General features: G+C 36.7%; 1 protein-coding gene across 4 annotated transcripts in view; it reads right to left on the bottom strand.

Moving 5' to 3' along the window:
- The window catches only part of PSME4 (proteasome activator subunit 4), a 77322-nt gene that overhangs the window by 28776 nt on the left and 24782 nt on the right, over nt 1-23764 (bottom strand). For all 4 annotated transcript variants that reach the window (XM_080587494.1, XM_080587493.1, XM_080587491.1 and 1 more), the window contains 17 exons: nt 20386-20430; nt 19535-19684; nt 17991-18054; nt 15594-15668; nt 14606-14728; nt 14043-14135; nt 12884-13149; nt 11100-11286; nt 10491-10580; nt 8915-8979; nt 8668-8818; nt 7647-7745; nt 7260-7329; nt 6744-6811; nt 5980-6195; nt 4903-5060; nt 3431-3526 (listed from right to left, as the gene is read on the bottom strand). In XM_080587494.1, coding sequence (XP_080443620.1) covers nt 3431-3526; nt 4903-5060; nt 5980-6195; nt 6744-6811; nt 7260-7329; nt 7647-7745; nt 8668-8818; nt 8915-8979; nt 10491-10580; nt 11100-11286; nt 12884-13149; nt 14043-14135; nt 14606-14728; nt 15594-15668; nt 17991-18054; nt 19535-19684; nt 20386-20430 — 2016 coding nt within the window. The remainder of the gene's footprint in view (nt 1-3430; nt 3527-4902; nt 5061-5979; nt 6196-6743; nt 6812-7259; nt 7330-7646; nt 7746-8667; nt 8819-8914; nt 8980-10490; nt 10581-11099; nt 11287-12883; nt 13150-14042; nt 14136-14605; nt 14729-15593; nt 15669-17990; nt 18055-19534; nt 19685-20385; nt 20431-23764) is intronic.

Raw genomic sequence — 23764 nt, 5'->3', positions numbered from 1 at the left:
GAGTTAAAAGTCATCCATCAAACAAACAAAATGCCACACCACTGAAACAACAGAAAAAACTCAATCTGAAGTATGAGAATTTTATGCAACGACACAGGTTAATTACAACAAGCAATAACGAAGTGAGCATTTAGCTAGCTTGTAACAGCTGTAACATATGGACAATACATAATTTTCATCATCAGATTTCTGTATTAGTTAAGCTAAAAAAGTAATTCCTCAACCAGTTAAGTCATCTTGCTTCGTATCAGTCACTAATTTAACTGACAATCCTAATAATGATCTAATTAGATCAGTTAAAGTTCATGATCCTGCTTATAAACGTCAGCAATACAAGACTGAGACAACAAATATAGCAGCCAGATGCATTTTGACAAAACATACCTACCTACAAAAGGCAAAGGTATCAGTGTACGTTAGGAAAAAAAACTATTAAAATCAAATCTCCGTATTTGCTAAGGAAGCAGAATGCACACCTGATCAGGAAGAGCAGGGAGGAGAACCAAGCCTAACCCAAAAAGGCTGAGCTGGTAAGCAGGTCCCATGAGACATCACTGCTGCTGCAGCTTGTGGGGCAGGAGAGAGCAGCCCCCTTCTCCCTTATTCCTGCCACTGCCATCCTCTACCTGTCCCCTACCCAAGGCTGAGAACAGACTCCCCCCAAAACAGGGTCTGAAAGTACTTTGGCATCGGTTACTTGTCAAACAGGAAAACAGAAAATACATTCAAGGGAAAAAGCATTTTAGTAGTTGGAACAGCCTGCAGAGAGATACTAACTGACCCATCCCATCTAGTTCATCATCTTGCTACACACGAAGTCAAAATGTGCATTCCATCCCTGTACTTCTTCTGCTGAGGTTCAAACTCTCCCATCGATATGACTTTTCTTCCTTCAGTAAGTCAGCTGGAGGGTTAGAAGGAATGGATATACATCATCTGTCTTGCCTGGCAAGAATTTTCAGGTATCCTTAACCATCAGATATCAAGATGAAAGAAAATCTACCAGTTACACCTGTTCAGCTCTACTTTAAGGTCAGCATGAACAACAATGCTGCATTGCATCGCATGTCATCAGCTACAGGTCACTGGAGTTCAGAGGCACAGAGGTATTCTCACACGAAATCTCCCACACAAGATTGTTTCAAACATGAATTACTTTAAAAAAATAATTTGCATATGGCTTGGGTTGGAAAGGACTTTAAAGATCATCTAATTCAATACATCAAGCCATTTACCAATACCTGCATTCAAAATATTCCTATACTGCCACACGACAGCAAGTATCAGCACCACGGGTGTTAAGTGGTAACTGTGCCTGCAGAGCTCGCAAAGTAAGGCCACTCCTGGTAACTGACTTAGTCCCTGTCAATAAATGCCCTTCAGTTTCAAATCTCTGCTTTATGTGCATTTCCACTACATTCTCAAGCCAGTTCCCATTATAAATAACTGCTATCTTAACCAAAAAACATCACAGGAACTCACAATACAATTACAATTAAAATCAAACCTTTTCTATTCTAATAGCAAGTTCAGCAAAAGACACCTCCTATGTTCAAATAGGTATTATCATATGGACATATGGGATAGAAAACAGCATTCACAGGAATCTGTTTAATATTGCTTTTTAGTAGGAACATAATCAACTGTGCACAAGTCCACTTTTCTTTGCCCAGATTTCCTCCATTAAAAGAAATATGTTCCATTTGTGATAATTCAAATCATACAAATAATGACAACTGAAGCTTATTAAACAAAACTCATTTGATTTGAGTTGGCTAATTCCAGTGTCCTGTATAAAGTGACTATGAAGATAAATTGCCTTAATTACAGTGTTAAAAAGCTTTTACGTAAAGATAAGAAGTTTGGATGCAAGACCTACCCAGAGTGGGCAGAAGCAGAAAGCCTGTCCAAAGAACAACTAATGGTGGATTCCGAAGCTCTGTGACATTTACTAGAATGAACTACTGCGTGTTAAAATGCAGATCATGCAAGAAAAGTAGGATTTTGATTTCTTTAGTCACAAATTGATTTCAGCATGCTCTCACGTAGATTGTATATATTTAATAAGGCAAAACAGATAACTAACTGCATGAAGCAAATCTTCCCTAAGCAATCAAATCATTCAGAAGTTTATTATAAGCTTATGTCCTAACCTGTACATTAAGGATTTACAGACCCTGCCCCAAAATACAAGAGATGATCCTAAGCAATCCACATCAAAAACAAAACCAGTGATAGTCTAAGGTTACAGCAGGATTCAGACTGAATCAAGAAGTGATGCTAACACTGGTCCCACATTTTCCCCAATATTGACCAGCCACATACTGCTGGTACAGGAACAGCCAACACCTACTGAAAGGTGTTCGAGTCCTTATTCTAGATGATATTCCTACAATCAGCCTGAATGCCCCACATTGCCTCTTTAACTAAAAGATGACTTCCCTACAATTCTTATATAGCCAGTGGTAATGGTTAAGCTCTCCAGCTTAACCAGCACTCTAAAAAGTACACACAAAAGAAACCTCTCACCCTGCACAAGGAGCTCACAGCACCTGAACTAATGCATTTGAGACTGGATCAATGCTCCTTGGTACTTCTAGCAGCCAGAACTTGGGGGGGGGGGGCGGTAAGAAGTAAATTCAGAAACGAATTACCAATCACCAAATATAGACTTCTACCACAAGCCAAACCGTCTGTATTTCAAATGATGATATATAAATACAAGAATACTTAATCAAACTCACAGTTGCCTCTAACGATATTTCAACACACTTTCTCAAACAAGTTAACACTTAAGCAGCAATCTATTAAATAAGTCTGTTTTACAGCCAAACTACTGCAATGCAACAGAAAGTTCTTGTTATTTCCAAAATGCAAATTCACTTGAGCATTTTTGCTAGAGCTCTACTGTATACTAGCACCAGTAGCCAAGTGCTTTTGTGACACTATTCACATGGGATGAACACTCAAACAGGATTTATTTCCTATTTTAAGCTAAGAACACAGCTGAAAAGAAGTTTAGTTCAGAATGTTTATGTATTTGTTCAGAGTGATAAAAACCTGATTAAGATGACAGCATATTACAATTTGACGGCTTCCTTTGGAGGAGAGAAACGCACAAGCAAATCCTTAACTTCCATTTACTTCATATAAAATAGTATCAGCAACACAATGCTGTCACATACTTTTTAAAAACATTTGCATAGTCTTGCACAAAAAAAACCTAAAACTTATTTCACATTTTAAGTACTCCAGTTTCTGTAAGTAACATTTCAAATTTCTGCATCTTTATACTAGTATAGGTAGGTGTTCCTTAAAAAATAGTTACAAGAAACTGTTGGGTGATGATAGCAATAGAAAACAGAGGAAAAAAGCATGAAGTAATTTAATTGATAAAGATATTTGTGATATATAAATAAATTTTACTTACAGATGAGCTACCCTTTCTCCTTTTAGAGGAGGCAGAACATTCCCAGAACCAATCAAGCAGTTATGCACTATGGCAAGACACTGCTGCACATCATCTCTTAAACAAAGAAGAAAATGTGATTACTTTAACTGTTACCTTAAATGCTTGAAAATATACAAATGATAAACCATATTTTTAAAAAAAATATAAAAGCTGATTTTTTCTTTAGCTGTACCAGTTTCAAACACAAGAGGGTGAACTACAGAAAGCAAACTGTGCTTTTTTGCAATCTAATTTGATCACTGAACTCCAACACTCAACTTTGTTTTCTGAAAATCTTGTTTTGGAGATTTTAAATTCTGCAACAGTAAAGGAAACTTCAGCATAAAGAGATACACCAATTCCAAAACAGTCAGATTTACCCCAAATACTACAAATGAACAGTTTTATATACAAGGTGTCACAGAGAAAAGGAAGAAAGCAAAAGAAAAACACACAAATAAACTAAAGACCTAAATAGGAAACAGAGCCTTTCTTCTTTTAGTTGAAGCATATATTGTGATTGCAGTTTGGTGACATTGATTTATCGAGCATAGCCTTTTTCAAATATGAAGCAGTGTGGGGCCTTGGTAGTACAAAAATATTTACGAGTCTGATACACCCTGCTTCATGCAGGGCAGCACTTCACAACATGACATAGGATGTCTCATGTCACAAACATCCAATGATGTATAGTATTAAACTCTTACCCTTGAAACAAGAAAAAAATTCTTGAGATTTACTGCTTATAAACAGCTTTAACTATTTGATAATTGTAAAAGCTTCAGCACATACTACACTAGTGATTATCTTGTGCTTACAAAATTGTCCTATGAAGCCATGGTTTCATGTTAATGAAGTTTAACAAGATTGATTAAAGGTATTCTTGCTTCCATTCCCCTTTGTTCATGCCACTGACTCTGTGTTATCTCCTCGGTTACTACACTACCACTTTTTTGCAGAGACACATTGTCCCTGCAAATCCTTTAACTTGTAGTAAGGAAGGGAGTAGATTTCCAAGCCAAATCGGTTCTGTGGCCCATTTCATACCTTAGGAAAGACAAATGGTTGTACCAAAGTAACAAGATAGAGTCTAGAGGAAGATTCTTTTCCTGATGACTAACATTAAACAGAGCCATAACCTGTGGTATGCATTAAAAGAAGTTCCTGAACAGAAGAGTCTTTACACCAATATAAAGTATCCTCAGAATTTTTTATAGGAGTATTTCTGTTCAAAATAATCCGGTATCCATTTTATGAAATGCACTTCCAACCTAAATGCTCTTTAAAAGATAAAAATCTTGGAAAGATACTTGAAATAATCCCAGAAGACAGTGTAACATTATGCTGTTATGCTCCTTAACCTTTGTACCACCAGTACAATTGGCAATAACTATGCAAAACAGACACGAGTGGATAAATGCACCTTCTCCACATGACATATCACCACTAACCTGGACATTTCTAGTTTTCCAATTGCATAGTGTTCTAGTCTGGTGAGCTCAGGCTGTAGAAAAGTATCCAGCAAATAAAAAGCAAAGTTTATTTCCTCAGCTGAAGGTACATGCCACTGGATGTCCAAATTCCACAGGTCACCTGGTTTACCCCAGTCCTATATTAAATAAAGACATTTCCTATTAACCAAATTTTTAAACAAATTTTCTTTAAAAAAAAGTGCTTAGTATTAATGAAAAACAAGAACTAGCTACTGCTGTAAAGCAGTTATCAGGACAATTCTGGAAAAAAAAATACAATAAAACTGAATAGAAATTCAAAACCTAGTACATTGTCTGCATATATCTGGAACATAACACATACCTGAAAGGACTAAAAGGCAAAGGACTGTACTGGTCTAATTGAAATACAACTTTGTTATTCCTTTGGCTGGATACAAATCCAGAAAAATTCTTGTAAGTTCCTGGAAAGTACCATTATCTCCTTTTTTGCAACTATTTTGCAAAGATGTACTCATTTTTGCATGTACCCAGCATTATTTGTTGTATCTGATGACCACATTTATACAAAAAGAACTAAGGAAAGGCTATAGCTCTCATCCACAGAAGCAGATGAAAGATTAAGTTTGTCCCAGTGCAATAATGCTTCCTGTGACTGGATACTTAAGTTTGGAGTTAAGCAGGAGAATTTTGCTGTTCACTTAAACTTAACAGTTTACACCACTGCACTTCATTGACTAGGGTCTCAACCAAATGCATCATATATTACAGATTATGAAACATGAACATTCTTGCTTTGTATTATCATAATCATGCAATCATTGTAAAATGCACATCATAAAACTAATACATCATGCTATGTAACTACTCAAAACAGTCAGTATTCATTTTTTGCTATCAATACAATTAAATGGATATTTGCTATACATTTAAAAGCTTAAAGCATCTTTCAATTACACTTTCCGTTGCTGCTACCTATGTTCAGAAATCTCAGAATGAAAACAAATAATATTGTGTATGGTTGTTTTTTAAAAAGAAAGTCAAATCCTCTAATCCTAAGTAAATGAAAATCCTTGCCTTGATAGGAAAGTATTCAGAAAGAGGCTTGTCAAAGCCACCTGGCACACTGCAGTACTCTGTGGGGTAGATAAGTGTAGCAGAACGAAGAAGATGATGCAGTAGGTTACAAGACAGAATGTAACCCTGCTTACAGGTTAAATGTAGGGTTCGCTGCAGAATCTTCCCAAGCTGCTCCCTGTATGGTAGCAACTTCTTTCCATCCACTCGAGTGATCTAATTGGAAATACAAACATTTAAGGTAAACAGAATGGATTTTATTCTAGAGGACTAAAGAGAGGATTACACTGTGCAACTGATCCTGTACCAGCTTTCATTCTGTAAATCACACCAAATTCATATCAGAGTTTACACATGAACTACCACTTCTACCACTAGTGAATAGTGTAACACATAAGAACTGATATACATTCCCTCGATCTCATTCAAGATTTTCTAGCATTACTTGCATACACTGAGATACATTTCAAGAAATTTATCTTTACCAGAAGATACTTTTTCCTGTATTGATCCCTCTTCTTTCTCTCCACCTCAACAACTCCTTGTATTAAATGCTTTAATTTTATTCCACATACAGACCATACGTTTATTTTCTTCAAACAACATCCACTTATGTCCCATTTAAAGTTAGAGAAGAAAAAAAGTTATGCAACATAATTCATGCAACAATTAGTTTAACAGCAGAATTTATTAATTTCTTCTTTCAGGGTCATTAAATAAGATTTAATGACATACATGTATGAGGAGAATATTCTTTGCAATACCTCCGACAAAAGCTGAAGATTCCAAAGTAGCTCCTTATCTAATTCTTCGTCACGTAATACATCATCATCTAGAGGAACAAGTGATAAGCACTGCTGTAACTATACTGCAGTCAAGTTTTCCAAACAAATTACATCATAAACCAGATGCTTGCATCCAAGAAGTTTACTCCCAACCCTTCTATTGCAAAATTCCAACTCATTTCACCCGCAACCAAGTGAAAAACTTCAATACTTTGAGTAATTCAGGAATGTCTGGAAACACTCGGAACTGGCACGTTTTTTAAAGAACCGCGTTCTTGTAGCTTGAGAAATTTCTGCCTTGAAATTACACAAATAGCTGTTGCATTTAAAATTTTTCCTAAGAAATAATGAACAGAAATAATTTTCCATTAATATTTTTCATAAATTCATCTTAAGATGAATTTATCAGAAAACATGGAAAATTTCAGTATTACTTTCATGCTTAATGAAAGTCAAGTCAGAACAAAGCAAATATGAAAAATCTTATAAACTTACTGACTGTAAGATGAGTTATGACACTGCAGCAGTGCGGTACAAACAGCTTCAAGGATTCCTCAGGGCGACACTGGAAACAGCATCATAAATAGCCAGTTTAAAAAAAATGCAAGAATGAAATTCAGGGTACAAACAAAAAAAATCTTCTAATAAATGATCTTCAATATTAAATTTAACATAAATGTAATTAAGAAAACTACTTTGTCAATTAACCTCTTGAAATATTTCCTATATGCAACCACCTAATTTTATGATATTAGTAACCACCTGTATTTCTAAGACAAAGATTTTATTTAAGAGAGTAGTAGCATGAGCTTTTTGGCTTTGATTTGTCTTATTTTTTTTGTTTTAAATTAAAAATCAAGTGAAAACGGAGCATTCTCTCACTTTCACTGCAGCTCGACACATATCAGCAACCATACGACCAGCAACTCTTGTCTCAAATATATTTGAAATGGCGAAGTTGAAAACCTTCTCCAAGGCAACCTAAAATGAATAAAAAAGATGGAGATAAGGTGTTTGTTTGTTTGTTTTTAAAAAAGGGGCATGTTTATATTCTTTCCCCCAGGCCCTCCATAAGTTTAGAAGTGCACACACTGAGTGCTTTAACAGATAACATAGCAGGACATCCAGCCTTCAGCTGGAGAGGAAAACTACTTCTAAAATGTTCGCTTTGGGGAAAAAAGGTCAGATACATTGCATTGACCGATGAAAGCTTGGGAATGCTTCTGAGAAACTACAGAGAAAAACGGTTTTCCCTGAAAAAGCCACAAACTGATTAAAGGAAAACTCTACTATTTCACATGCGAAAGCGAAGTAAAGCTGAAACATTCCCTAGTTAACAAATAAATAAGGAATTAGCTATTTAAGTGGCCAGTATATTTTAAAGAGGCTCATTACCATCTTGCTTATTACCAATACCTTGTAAGGCAAGTTGAATTATACACAGTGAAGTTTGTTCATTATTATAATAATTACAGGCAATTGGGGAAAAAACACAAGCATTTAATAACAAAAAATTAACTTAAGATGTGTTAATGAGAAGATGCCAACCAAAATCGTACTTAAGTGTCCAATGCAAAGGTCAAAATGTACAAAGCAACGTATCCAAATACATGCTAAATGTAGTTTAGAACTAAATGGAATAAAGTGTTACCCCCACCTACAGGGAAAGAATCCATCCATGTAAAAACATGGATTCCTCTCCATCAAGTACTTAAGAGCTCTGTATTGATGCATATGAAACTGTAAATTTACATGAAGCCCTAAACTTTCCTCCCAGCTCCTTTCTTGCTAAAACATGGAAGTTCACAACAGGACAACGCAGGAAGGAAGAACTAGAACGTACCAGCAATTCACGACAAACTTAAGCCTTAAAGTTGGATGAAAAGCCCCATGTTTTACATACCTTAAATATATCTTTTGAACACTGAGTAAGGATTGTACTGAAAGTAGAAGAGAGACCTAATTCAACTAGACTCTCTAGATGAGTCATTTTCTCAGTTTCAGTCTCCTCTCTGGTTTGTTCTAGCGTGCTGCTCTCTATAAGTCCAAAACATCTACAAAAATACATTAAGTACAATTTTAGCAATCAGAACTAGGAAGTTGTATTAAAGTTTTCATGCCAAGCTTTCACCTATCCTTAGCTTACTTACCTATCCATAAACTGTAGTACAAAATCCTCAAATTCAGCAGTTGCAGAGCACAATTCTCTTTCTACCTACAATTTTCCAATGCAAAAGAAGCACAGAAGGTTAGCTCTTCTTCGAGACGCATAATATCAAGTGTATTTCATATACTAATTACTTCAAGAACACTTACAAATTTTAGGTGATACAGACCACACTACATTTCCCACCAAACAGAATTTGCACAGTCTCAAGTACATCACATGAAACAATTACTATGTTTTCTTTACACTGTCCTATCAAACTTTCTGGCCTTGATCTTTAGCCAAATAACCTCTCAGGCTGAAATCAGGGTCTGTCTCCATAGATACAACCTTTGGCCTTACTACTGATCTTCCTTTCCAGCAGGATGGCAGTGAGTGCCAGCTGTGGTGGCAGACTTGGCTCTGCTGACATATTTACATTACACATTCATCATACAAACTCCTCTGCTAGTTTTTAAGTGCTGCAGCCCCAAGTCAAGAAAATAAACCTAATTCCAGTGCTTTTGTGAGCAATCAAAATAGGCACCTATTAGCTGTTCTGAGAACTACAAGCATCTCCTAGCAGTGGACAAGATATTCTACATGGCAGTTCCAACTACCATGGAACACTGGTGCTGCCCCATTTATAGTGTATCAGATATAGTTTCACCATCTGCATTTGAACTGCTGGATCAAAAGCAGAAAAAAAACACTTGTCTAATGATGTTGTTATTTCTTAATCAGAAGAGATTAAGAAGCATCTGAAGTGAGAGCAACATCATCATACTCGGAAAAGAGAAGCATGACTGCAGGAACACTTTAAAGAGATGAAGGTATTTTGAAATAGTTTCCCAAACCAGGAAAACAGCCCTTAGAAGTACAAGAGTATGTTAGCTTTCTGAAAAACAAATACAAACAGAATGGACATCCCATTATTTTTTACACTTATATTTTCAACAACAAATTCCTCCCAGTCTCCTAGACAACCAATTAGTTACCTTTTAACCTACTCTAAGCTGGACTAGTTTTGAATTAGAGATGACGTACATCTTATAACAATCCTGTAGTCACCTGCCTTCCCCCCCCTCACTTAATGGCTAAAGTTTTATACTGATAAGAATTCTCAAAAACATAACGCTAACAAAGATGCTATTCTATTAGTCTCAGAAAAATTTAGTTGGCAAGTGACTTCTGGAGACCATCCTGTCCAACATCCTACTCAAAACAGGGCGAGCTCGGAGTCATTTTATACTGCACAGAGCCTTCCACAGCTGAGTTTTGACATAAAAATATGAAACGGTTTGAATTTAACACATCTCTACAACAATCTGTCACTAATAAGCAGTGCTAAGAATGTGTGTCCAACTCATATGCTGATGTCAGCTCCACATCACTGACTAGAAGCAAATGTTATTCACAAGCTTTAGTATTTTTGTGAAGGTATGTTAAACAGAACTGCAATACATGCAAAAAGACTGTAGCAAACACATTACAGTTCTGAAGACAAATTTACACTGCTAGAAAATAAGATAAAATCTACAGGTTATGGTTTTGTTTTTATAACTATGCAGTGCTCTTACCTCTGTGAGGTCATCCCTTTCTTGCAACACAGATGAACAATCTACTAAAGGCACCAAAGTAGAAAATGTTGCAATAAACTGGAATGTAATCTGTTGAGAGTTGCAAACAGCTCTTTAATAAATGCTACTGCATTCTACACATTAAAAAACTTTCCCAATTCAAATATGGCAGCTAAAGCAAATCATTACATTACAAAAAAATCCACCCCAAAACTTCAATAAGTACTTCTGATTTCAGATAGAAAACTGGATGCAGTTGGAGCTATACAAAAAACTATTTTCTGTAATAAAAATAAGTGCAAAACAACACTTATTTTGTGCTGAATTTTGAAGTTAAAAGAGACTGATGTTTAAATTGCTTGAACACTCAATGAAAATTCATTCCTGAAGGTGTGGGTTTCTGGGACCTAATTTAGCAAAAACCTACCGATAAATAACAAGTAATTCTATTTATTTTTAAAGGCAAGGAATATTTTCTACCAGTTCTGGAACATCTATTTTATCTTTAAAAAAAAAAACAACACGAGTTTTACTTGCTTTCATGAGAGCCTTCAGAGTGAACCAATTAGCTAACTATATTCTAAGAGGAGGTAAGACCTGTACACTCACCATGCATTTGCTGAAGTCATTTGGATCCACCCCAGGCAATGCTCTCATCAGCAGAGGTAGCATGTGTGTTGGCCCTTCACGAAACCACTTCCCCCCAGATACCAGACTACGAGCTACTCCAATTACACAGCTTAAAGTAGCGGTGAGCTGATGAGGTTCTGTCAATGTCTCAAGTGCAGGATATGTTCTACAAGGTTCAAGAACAATCGTATTAGGACCAATGCTGTTTATGAAGCTTTCAAAGAAAAATGAATCTTTATTTTCTACAGAAAGGGTACAAAATTTCTGCAAGAAAAAAAAAAGCTTATCAATGGTTCAGAACTGTTTTTGGTAATCTTTTCTTCAATGAACTTAACATTGCTTTATTAGAAAGTGCTGCTTTCACAAATTCAGGATCAAGTAATTTGTTGGCAGTTGTGGCATGGAAATTAGTAATTCCATGGGCTCCTAGATTCAAAGCCGTGACTTTCTGCTTGTTTCAGCTTTTACGGACGAACTTATGGTGGATTAGCAACAAAAAGGCATTTCTTTTATCATTATATTATTAGCAGCACCTGCATGAACTAATGCAAGCTATGTATCTGCAAGTGTAAAGTTCTTGTGGCAAGCATGAAAACTTCTCAACTGCCTTTGAACAGCAAAGAGATACATTGCTTAATGTTACTAAGTCCATTTTTTATTTTAAAACCTGTTAAGTTACTGGCATTTCTAAACCTCTGTTTTTCACACTAGGTACTTTTCAGCAAACTGTGTAACACTTCCTAGAGTTTCTACAGTCCAAACAAGAGTCAGTGCTACCCCTGCCCTACATCCAAGCACAAAGGACCTACATCTCTTCAACAAAATGAATTTGGAATTGTAGCCAAGGCAAACATACCAGTGATAGCTTTATCTACTGAGCAGAAGTTCAGTCTGCTCTCAAAACAGAAACAGTCGTCATACCTAATGCTGACGTCCACTGCTGTCCTTGTTAGAAATGTTATGCTTGAAATATTTTCATGCAAGAGCGGATTTATCAAGATGTTATAAACAGCTGAGTCAGTAAGGTATGGAACTCAGGAAGGGTTTTTCTCAAGACAAATTAATTTCTCCACTGGTTATACAACACAAGTTGTAAAGGACTGCTCAGGAAGCAGAACATGGACAGCGACTAGGAAGAAAGCTTTCTGGGGGCAGCACTGGGGGAAAGCACTGGGGGCAGGAAGGAGTTAGTTTTTTGGAATTTCAGGCACCAAGGAATTAGCAATAGTATAAACCAAGTATTTTATATGGACACATACTGCAGCGATTTGCTTATGAAGTCAAAAGCAACAACATTAATTTTAAACAATCTGTAACATGCATACTCTGACACAGAACAGAAGTACAAAGCACACTCACTACACAAACATGCAATACCACCATTTGTATTTGGCCCAAACAGAAAGCGGATGAGAAGGCACAACATGGCTCATGAATAAACAGTACAAAGTCGCTTTTTAAACCAATCCACCCCTTATCAAAGTGACAAAATGATAACCAAAACACAAACAACCTGAGGGCTACCCTATATTGCACAAGTTATTGACAGCTCCCAGAACTATACCATTAGCCAGATGTTTCAAAAATAAACAAAAACAGAAAAAATAGTCTTCCCACACTCCCTCTCAGGTGATTACCCAGTAGTACGTATTAGCCTTACTTTAGCAATTCCTCTCACTGCAAGCATTCATTTGCAGCAAGAAAATTGCTTGTCATCTGAGTGCTTTGAGTATTTGTTGTTAGGAAGGGAGGGGGGAACTTACTTCTCAAGTACAGGTGGAATTACTAACTCAGGACGCATCAGTGCAAGGTTCTGCAGAGCTTGAGCAGCCTCCAGACTTCCAGTTTTACTAAACATAGCTAGAAGAACAGGTTGAATAATGCATTCTACAAAGTCTGTAACATCCTGATCAGTAAGTTTATGACTATCAGGCACAGGAGTTAACCAGGTCGTTTTCTTGTAGCGCTCACGGTGCAGCCTTCTGACAACACCACTGGGTAACCTTTGAAGTAGTTTCATCAGTTTGTTCTGTTGAATATATGAGAAATGCTATTCAGTCATTTGGCAGTAGCAGAACCCGAGCTGCTAACTGTTCAACACACAATTAATAACAAATCAGTATTTTGAAGCTACCCAGCTACAATACATGAAAACTCAGAAGAGCTCTAAAATACAAGGTTCATAAAGTCATTAAACTTCAGTTCCCAAAGTATTAGAAATTACTCTGTGAACACTATGCCTTATATTAAAAAAAAGTTATGAGAAATATGTTCAAAGTACACAGTCAAGAATCAAGATTATTTACCAGTAATTAGGGCATCTGAGAGCATTCTCTGGTCATTCACATGTAAGTGAATATCCTACTCTAGGACAAGACAGCTCCTTTGACACTGCTTAGACAAGTCCAGTCATTTTAATCTATATTTTCTACCAGCTATCACGGGAATATTCTTACATTCTCTAGCAGAAGACTACACCAGCAAAGGGCAGGCTTCATCAGACTAGATATGCAATAAAAATCCTTTTGGTTAATCAAAAACAGATTTTAGTAGCTTGGAAATCACAGAACAAGAATATGAAAGGGTATTCAGTTCTACCTACGTTACGCAAGTAACACTGATGCTGTATATCATGTTCACTTTTCTTAGCGATATGTGAATTAGACACCTAGTTTCGGATTTCTAAACCACTTAGAGATTAGATGTTTAAAAGAGATTCCCATTAGCTGTGGTCCTGATATCAGAATAGAAGTAAACTGCAACACAGTATGACGACTACTTGAAAATTTAAGCCTCAAACTATTATGCAACCAACATACAAGCTGGCTATTAGAAAACATAATGCCTCTGTCAACACATCTCATTTGACAATTTTGCTGATATTAAAGGCAAAGTTACTGTCTTGACATGCAAAAAACTCACCAGCCAGCGCCCATTATTTGAAGGATGGTAAAAAGAAGCAATGCTATTGAACAATCCGGACAAATGCTTCTGCACTAATTTACTTGGTCCACCCTGTGCAAAATAAAACAGAATTTTATTACACAGACCAAGATGAAATGAAAATATAACACACAGTAGTACAAGGCACAAGTGACTACTCACTCACCACAACCATATTTCAAAGCATCAAAATCACGTGTGTAACACCCACCCCCAACTCAGCACTAGGTAAGCAAGATCCATCCATTCTATAAAGGGGTGATTCAGTTAGTAGGTGGGTCTTAAGGGTGTGAGTCTGCAGTGACATTTGTAGCTGGCTCTTCATTTCCAGAATGGCACAGACAGCAGCTGTGAGATAAACCTTTCCTCCTCATTCCAAAACCAAGAGTGAAATAAGTTCTAAAACAAACCTTGGCCAAAAGGTAACCTAAAAACACACTTCTGCAGTGAACTAAACATAACACACATCCGTTTTACATGCATACTTGCTTAGAGGTTTGCATTAGTAGTTTTTGTTATAATTTACGAAAAAAGTTACTAACCATCATGGCTGTGATCCACATTACTGCATGTCCTACATCATAAGCATTTGTTAGGAATCTTGGAACAACAACTTGATTACTTCCCACTGGAAGATTTAAACTCCTCAAAATTCTGGTAAAAATCTGTAAATAAGAATTTTTAAAATTTTATACTATAAACCTGCCATAAAATAGTAACAGCTTAGAATGTTACTATAGCAAATTGCTCCTGCAGAGGTTGGTCCTATTTACCTGCTTAGAAAAAATATTTTCTGGGCAGAGAACTACACATATTAGGAGCGACAATTTCAACTCTCAGGACTGAGACTAGGACAGAACATTTTTACAGAAAGACATATTTTAATTCTTTGACTTTAGAAAAATTCAAAAGTCTAATATTCAAATTAGTAGCATTAGTGAACTAAAATTATACATTCACAGCCTGAAACCATTTCAAACAATTCATACCCTCTCTCTCTCACATTGCTGAAGAAAAGGCACATGCAGGACAAAATAAAGGGTTAAAGAACATCTGTTTTCCATCCATTTCCCTTACATGTTAGACAAAATAAAGAAAGCACTAGCACCTTTCTTCATTTTGTGTTTTCCATACCCCTCACAATATAGCTGCTACGAACATCTTTAAAAATCCATAAGCTGCAAGATTCAAAGGTTATATACATAGCATTTATCAAATGAGTATTATTAAGGCTTATTTCCACAAAAACATGGTATTAATTATACATTCGGAGAGAACTTGTATAGTAAGGTACTTTGTTGCTTCAGTCTGGTTTTAAGTGAGGCACTAACAGTATTAACTTCCAATACTTTGTGACAAAAGGACAGTTCAAATTCTTGAAGTTCACATTAGGTCTTAAAATGAACATACCTCATTGGAAAAGCTGGGCCACTGCAGTACAAGACCCATCCAGGGAATATGTATTATCCTTTGCATACTAAGACTTATCTCAAAGTAAACAAAATAATTTACTAAAATGAAAAACATTACCTTTGGTACATACGGATCCCAGTCAATGTACCCTATGTTGTCAGTGGCCAAGCGAGCAAAAAGATTTACTAGATGCTGAAAACAGAGGTAAAAGAAGGAAACATTCATTAGAATATATTTATTATAAAAGATGCACAAACCCCTTCAACTTGCCTTACAGATGCAAGGTAAAAGCAACACATGGCATTACAACATTTGTAAAGGGAGATTTCAGTCTATCAGGAGTCACTGATGTTTCATAATGCATCTGCAGGCAATTCCTACTTTCAGGAGTCCAACTCATTTTTTAAGCCCTTACAAAGCAGAGAAAAAGAGGTAACTGAGATCTACCTTTCCTAAATGTTACATTTTTAAAAATAATCTACCTTTTTGTTTGACACAAGGAAATACCCACTGAAAGACCCCCTTCCCATGCACAAAGGCAACTGATTCTGTAGCTTCCCCTCAAACAGCAAATCCAATTCCCGCAAAAGCAAGCTGAGAAAAAGCTTGCAGCAAACAGAGGCTTAAATTGGATTGCACAGTCAGAACACATCTAATTATCTGCATCCAAGCCTGCTGAAATGAGCAAGCTTGCCCTGAAAAGGTGGACAAGACAGAAAAGGAAGTGAAGTAAAAGCTCTGGGGAAAAAATAAAATGTTGTGCCTTCTGAGCAAATTGTCAGAAGTCAGTGGAAGAGGGGAAAAATATCACACACAACTGCTTGCTTACGAAAAGAGTGTTGATGATTCTTTTCTTAGACCAATTGGCAGAAACAAGCCAAATAATGCTACTAAAAGTACAGGCTGTCATCTTACTGTCAAAGAGTAGACAGAATTGTACTTTTTTTGGATAGCTATCAGGAAGACATAGAAGTGTATACAGACAGCATAAAATAAAACTTTGGCAATCATCCTTGCCCAAATCTGGAAAATTGCCAATTGTTTCAACAAAGACTGCCTTTCTCCATTTGTGATGAAACACAACTCCAACTAGGAAAACTTACGCACCAGCCTTTTCACACAAAAATTGACAGAAACAGAATGGGCTACAAAGGCCACATTCAATGCTATTTTGGAAATTAGCTTTCTCCAAACACACACAAGTCCTCCTGGAGTATGCAGGCAGAGATTAGTCAAAAGAGCCAGATGGTCAATGAGCTTATGTTCACACTGAGTATGGAAAAATAAGCTGGTAATTTGCCAAGTTTCACCGCAGGAAAGTCAAGGCACAGGTTAGCTGACACCAACAGCACCTAAGCTGCTGGTTGTATCATCTCAACAATGAGACTTTCTCTCGTTTCCCAAGTTTATATATGGTCATGAGATGCACACAGAAAGCCAGACATATACAGGGTAAATGATCTTGCTTGAAAGATACAGCACAATGGTAGTTTTGGCCAAGGGGAGTAGAGGTTCTTTACTGGATCTAAAATAAAGATGACAACTCACTGGAGTCCCTGCAAAGCTAAGGAAGAAACTAACCTGTGAAAGATTTCTTTGAAGTTTGATAACTGAAGATTAAAACAGACTCTTTAAAAGCACTTAATATTGGTATGGCAATTATACCAATTTTAGAGTCTGTCAGCCTGAATATGAAGCCTATTTGACTTTCTCCTTTTTTTTTTTTTAAAGCATTTTTGCACCCTCACCACGAGTGTACGATTTGAAGCAGTAGTCAGGCACCTGTTTCGAGTGTGTCTTTGCTATACAAGCAGCGTATGGTTTATATGAAAGGATTCAGTCACCAGTGTAGCACAGAAATGGGATGCTACCTCCAGTGAAGCTATAGAAAACTGTGGGTAACAGAGACAAGAACAAGCAAGGAAGCTCAACACCACCTGGTGACCAAAAGACTTCAACACAAATTCAAGGCAGAGCTGTGAATAAAAGCTGTGAATTAGTGTGTTATGTATATGCCTACTTAGACTAAGTAATACAAGTGTACTGTCCAAAGATGCTGGAAAAAGCAAAGAGAGCATCCCATAACAGAAGAAACATCCATAGAGTGGCTGTACACACGAGCTATTGTTGAAAGAAATATCTAATTAAAAATTAGGGATTGCAAAGGATGTACTAAGTTTTAAGATGCAATTTTACAGAACTGTATATTACAAGAATCACAATAGCACCTTGCATCATCGTAAGCATTAACGGGCAGTCAAAAATGCCAGCATTCCCAAGACAAAGTAAAGCTGCCTGAGATGGCCATTAAACAAAGCTCACCAAACACTATTGTCATCTCATTTATTCAGTCAATAACTTCTTTCCAACAATCAAGAAATTACCAACTCTGCCTTGTTGTAGTAGTTAAAGCAGAAGGAAAAAAAATCCACTCTATCAACGTTTGACTTGATAGCACACTGTAGGAATTTTTAAATGTATCTCTTCTATTGAGGATAAATAATAAATACTTACCCCTTCCCACTGGGGAAGATTTTGAACTGACACCCAAAGGCCTATAAATTCATCAAACCAAAGCCTGCAAGAGAACATAATCAAAATAATTTCAGTGTTGTGAAAGCAACTCCTCCACTGGACATTTCCCTCTCACTTTGTCGGGTGGTCTCAGGAACTCACATGCCCCCCTACTCATTCAACACAAACAGTGATGAGACATGCCTGTATCTCTTCATCTCCCATAGCATCCTCCCATTCTTTTAGCTCTCCTCCTCTTATTCTTTTTTGATTCCCCCTTCCACACAACAATCTCACCAGGCATTTCCTTACCTACTTCAGCCTGACCATGTCAATATATATTGCCATCCCAGCACAGGTAAACTGGATGAAAACAAATCGCACTTCATTCCCTTCTAGCTTAAAATCTAAAATCTGTCCCTATTGACCGATGGTTATGACTTTCATTAGTTTCTATTCTGAATGCAGCTGAAGCAAAGGATACAAATCTTCCACACCAGTCCCTTGCTTACAGTCATGTCCCTAAACTATATTCACCTCCTCCTTTCAAGTTTTCACTAACCCTGTATCAAAAAATATACTTTAAACCTAACTAGCTTAAGTAATCTCTACAGGCACTAAATATCGTGGTTCATATTTCAAAAGCCACCTTAAAGAAGATCCAGACATCGTCTTATGCTGCAAATGTTTCTCTCCTTCATTCTCCAACTCATTTCCTATAACATCCTATGTTATTCCTATGACTATCTCACATTTCCACACCTTGATAGTGGATAAAAAATCTCTACCTCACATTCCCACGTTTGTAGTAACAGCTGTAACTTTAGCCTACATGAAGGATGCATGAGAAGCTACCCCAAAGGCCTGCAGGTACTTAAAAAGTATGTTACAGTTTACCATTTTAACTCACGTCACTATCCCTTCAAAATCAAAATGTACTGAATTCAATTTAGTTTGCTTTGTTGTAGATTGTCTGCTTTACTCTTAGAGAACAAACTCGGAAAACAAGCACTGGGTGTCCCCAGGTTACTTTTACAAAAGGAGAATGCTGACAGAATTTGTCTTGAACTCCTTCCAAAAATGCTGTTAAAAGCCACCATTCATTTTACTGGTGACCAGGCTGCAGACATTTGTGTCATCACTAATTTTATGCTCAAATAGAAACAGGAAGAACCGAGAAGATCCCAGTAAGTTTGATCTCTAACATGGAGAACAATTCTGAAAGCATTCCAAATAAGCACTGCTCCACCACAAAAGCTAAAACCTGAAATTTTTAATACTGAATTCAAGATTATTTACAGAACCTGTACTTTTGAAAATGAATAGCTATTCTGATGCATGTGGTTATTTCCATTCCTATTGTTTTCAAATACCAAATTCCATTACAACACGAATGCAAGATACATACACTTAAAGGAAACAACACACGATCTCATTTACTTGACTTGAATTCTGATTTACCTGACTTGAATGTTATCTTGTAAGAGATGAACACTGGTATTTGTAGCAGAACACTATACCAAGAGACATTCGGTTACACTTACCTGAAACCTTTATGGTGAAGTTCAGGAGGAAGGGTAGTAGGTAGAAAGAGTTCAAAGTAGGTAATAGCCTTTTGCATGGTAACATCAAACGGGCACATTAAAGGCCGCCATTCATCCAGCATCTCTGCAGTAGCATCTTCTGGAAAATATCTGAATGCAAGGCAACCATTGAACATATAGACAGCTTTAAAGTTAGAGTGTGCACATGTGAATTTTTTTATTATTATTTTATTTTAAACATTTATACCTATCTAGCCATTTGTCACAAATCTTACTTTTACTCTAAGCCCAGGTACCCAGGGACAATAGGTAGGTACTCCTCAACCCCACTTAAACTTCACAAAATACAATTTCAGATCAAGGATGACACAATGAAAGATTTAGAATTTCTTCTCTACAGCTCTGCAGTATCTTAAACTGCTAACAAAATGAATTAAACTGGTTCAGGCACACACATTGTCAGCACATATTACAGTACAAAAGATGGAAAGCAATGGTGGCCTTATCAAGTGATATCCTAGCTTAACTAGCTATTATTAATGGGTTTTCAACCAAGGCTATTAACAGAAAAAGATTATTCTAAGGCACTTACACATTACAACACTGAATATGCCCGTCACTGTTTTCCACTTTAAGCAACCTATGAACCTGATGCATTGATCAGCCTCAACCTCAGTAAAACAGAAAAGCCTCCACTCTCCACCCCAGACATCTTCAACCTGCAGCAAGAACAGCAGGTAAAGAATGGCTAATAGGGTTCCATACTTGTTTGCTTTTTAAAACACTGTTCTTTCCTCTCTAAAAAGTAATATTAAAGATACTGGCTCAAAAAAAACAACACAGTTACTCACGGTCTGCAGCTCTTCACAAGCGTTTTTAGAACACTTTCTACAGAACTGAAACAAGAAACGAGATATTAAGGATACTACATTACCAAATTTCTAGGACAGCATAAAATAAAGAACCATTTGCTGATTTTTCTCAAGAGTTTAAGATAATGTTGATGCAATTAGATGTCTTCAGTGAACATGCAGTAGCTAATCACCTTCGAGGCAGACCTAATCATACAGATAGAAACTGCTCCCCTAAACTCCTGGTTCTACTTCTCGTATACCACTCTAATATTCACTGCATATTAACTAAAGAGTGAAAAAATATTTCTTAGAAGCAATATCCTGCATTTTGTCCATGAACAACCAGCGAAGCAAGCTATCTTCTTAAATAAATATTAAATCTTAAATATTTATAGGATAAAAGCAATAGACTTCAGAAAATTATTATTAGATTCTAAACACCATATCCGGCCTTTTCAACTTGTTTTTTTGTTGTTGTTTAGAGGTTCTAAGAAAGAAGTATCTGCAAATCAATAGTTATTTCATTACATTCCCCTTGCACTTAACAGCTCATTTTAAGCATTTCACTCATAGTAATAAAGCTTATTATAGAATTAGAGTCACTTAATTTGAGAAATCATTTTAACATGAATTGCCACAGGATGCCACCAAACCATTTGAAAAAAAGAATTCAGAATAGTCGCAAAGAACAAGGGAGGCAGGGGGAAGAAATCAATGGAACCGTAAAGGCTGCCAATTTTTAGGTTTGTTAAGTCCACTATTTACTACAAGACAGGCTCAAGACTAAATTCTGCTTTCACCGAAGATCATTCCCTGAACACAAGTTCTAGCAAAAGAATTTCTTACACAACATATTTTCTGTGCTCTTAATAGAAAAAAATGCATTCTTAAGGTCACCATCATAAACTAAGCTACAGAAACGCTATTCTGATCAGAATAAAGATGATTCAAATTTATCATCTTTAGACTCTCACCCAAGATCAGTTCAGATCAGTAATTTCAAGACACACAAATACAGAGCATGCACACACTCTTTCTCTAGTCCTACACAAATAAAACTCATCCCAAACAAGCAAGGTGAAACATAAAATAAACCACCATTTCTAGAGCATTTGGGGATGGGTGGGTGTCTGTGCGCAAAGAATCCCTCCAACACCTCAACATTCACTGCAAGCCAGCAAAAGCCCACCCAGCCCTCATAACACTACTTCAGTTCAAGCAGCACTCTAGAAGTTGCAAGATTCTGGACGTTTTATCCACCCGTGGCAAAGTAAATCTTTTATCTCTGCTAGAATGAAAACTGAGCTTACTGACAGCTTCTAAGATGCAAAGATGAACGGCCAACCATTCATTAAACAAAAATAAACTCCAGAAGAAGCTCATAAAGATTCTGGGTTAAAGAGAATACAGTCTTGAAAGAGTTAGGAAACAGGTTCCAAGAGTAGATAAAGCATGAACCAGCAACATTCCTGAAGAGCACTGAAGATCAACATGAAAATTGTTTCTGTGACAAAACAAATATTCCCATACTATCACATTCTACTGAAGCAGACTATTGCTGCGGAGAATCTGAAGGACAGAAGAATTTTGAGATACAAATACTAATGGCCAGAGATCAACAAGCCTTTCAAGGACGCAAATTTGAAGTCCAATCTTAGCATCTGTGAGTGAAAGAGAGCAAAAGAGGAAGACTGGAAGGGCTTTCCCCTCCTGATCACAAATTTAGAATGGAAGCTATAAAAAAAACAGAAAACAATTTTGTATGTGAAGAAGCTTCCAACTAAGATGCAGTTAAACCACAGGCCAACTACAGAAGACATCTTGTAAGACCCCACTTTGATGACTACTAGCTAGAAAAGGACAAGACAACGTAGCTGTGAAGGATAAGACACTGCTGGTTGCTGTTTCCATTATCACTTTGAACCAACTCTCTCAAGGCTCGTAGCGGTGGTTAAGTGGCTTCTGTTCCCCTTCTGGTTAGGCTTTCTGCGTACCCATTGTTGCAGAATTGTTCAAAAATATCTGCATTTATCACACTAGCAAATTTCTGCACACAGCTGTACCACTGAACTTAGCCAAGGGTTAATAGAGCCCAACAGCAAACAGTTCCATACATAAACCACCCTGGATTGGATCCACAGCCCACTACAGTTTGTCCTCCTGTTCCTGCTCAACTATTTAACGCTGACCATTTGGAAAAGGCATTAAAACCTTTCTAAAACAAATATAACAAAGTAACTTATGCTGGTAGGTATACAATTATATTATCCTATTAATTACTGAAGCAGTTTATTTAATGATAAAGGAAAACTCCTCCTCCCTTTCAGTTTTCTTTGCTTTTAGTTCCTCCTTGTTACGTGAAGGATTATCACATTATTACACCTCATCAAACGGATACATTAAAAACAGCCAACACCACCATAACCCTAACACGACTCATCATTTTGGCACCACACAACTGTTTTCCTCATTTAGGAAGGACATCACAATATTAATTTGTAAATCTATTTTTTCTGCACTTTCAAAGAGAAACATGCTTCAGTTAAAGCAATAAAATACAAACCTACACTGTTGACTCTTATATTATCAAAAAGCAGCAAAAGCATCATTTTCAAATTTTCAGGAAGGATTCAGGCCTGAAGCGATGTTCTAACCCTACAGCAGACATTCCATTATTAGAGTTTAAGACAATGAAAAGAGAACCAGCTATAGGTTCACAAATGGCATTATTCTAGTGAATTTCTAACTATGCCGAACCAAAAAAACAGTATCTTATTTGACTAGTACAACTAAAGATTTTTTTAAAAAAATACAAGCAAAATATACCCCAAATCAAACCACTGCAATCCTAAAAAATTCTCTCTGCTGACTACTTCCACATATATCACTTTTAAACTATTTCTGAACTTATATATTCACGAAACCCTCTGATATGGTTTCCCACTGTCACAATGGACTCTGCCAACACAGAAGCTTGGTTTCACACTTGACAACTACAAGGTTGTCCCCGAGTCATTTTCCAGGCCCTATTACCTCATTGCTAAAGCACTTTCCGTGATTTCATGGTTTTTAATAGTAAGGTAAACTTACACAGTGACATGCACTCCTATACAAATACTGATTTTGTCCGTATTCAGACACTAATTATTCAACTGTAAAGTTTGCCTTTCGTAGACCCTCAAAATACATATGCTGGTTAAATTAGTTAGCGAATAGCCACTTTATCAGCCACTTCACACACGCTCTCTTGTTCCCCAATTAGAAAGGCTTACATACAGTGCGACATTCTCATAAACAGTGGTGGAATGTTAACATTGGTTTTCCAATACAATTATTTACACAGAAAATTATGCCTGTGTGACAAGTGTTACAATCT

This window comes from Anser brachyrhynchus (genome assembly GCF_964034855.1).
Source record: "Anser brachyrhynchus genome assembly, chromosome: 3".
In the NCBI taxonomy this organism is placed as follows: domain Eukaryota; kingdom Metazoa; phylum Chordata; class Aves; order Anseriformes; family Anatidae; genus Anser; species Anser brachyrhynchus.
Note: the sequence above shows the minus strand (reverse complement) of the source record. Positions and strands in the feature narration are given on the sequence as shown.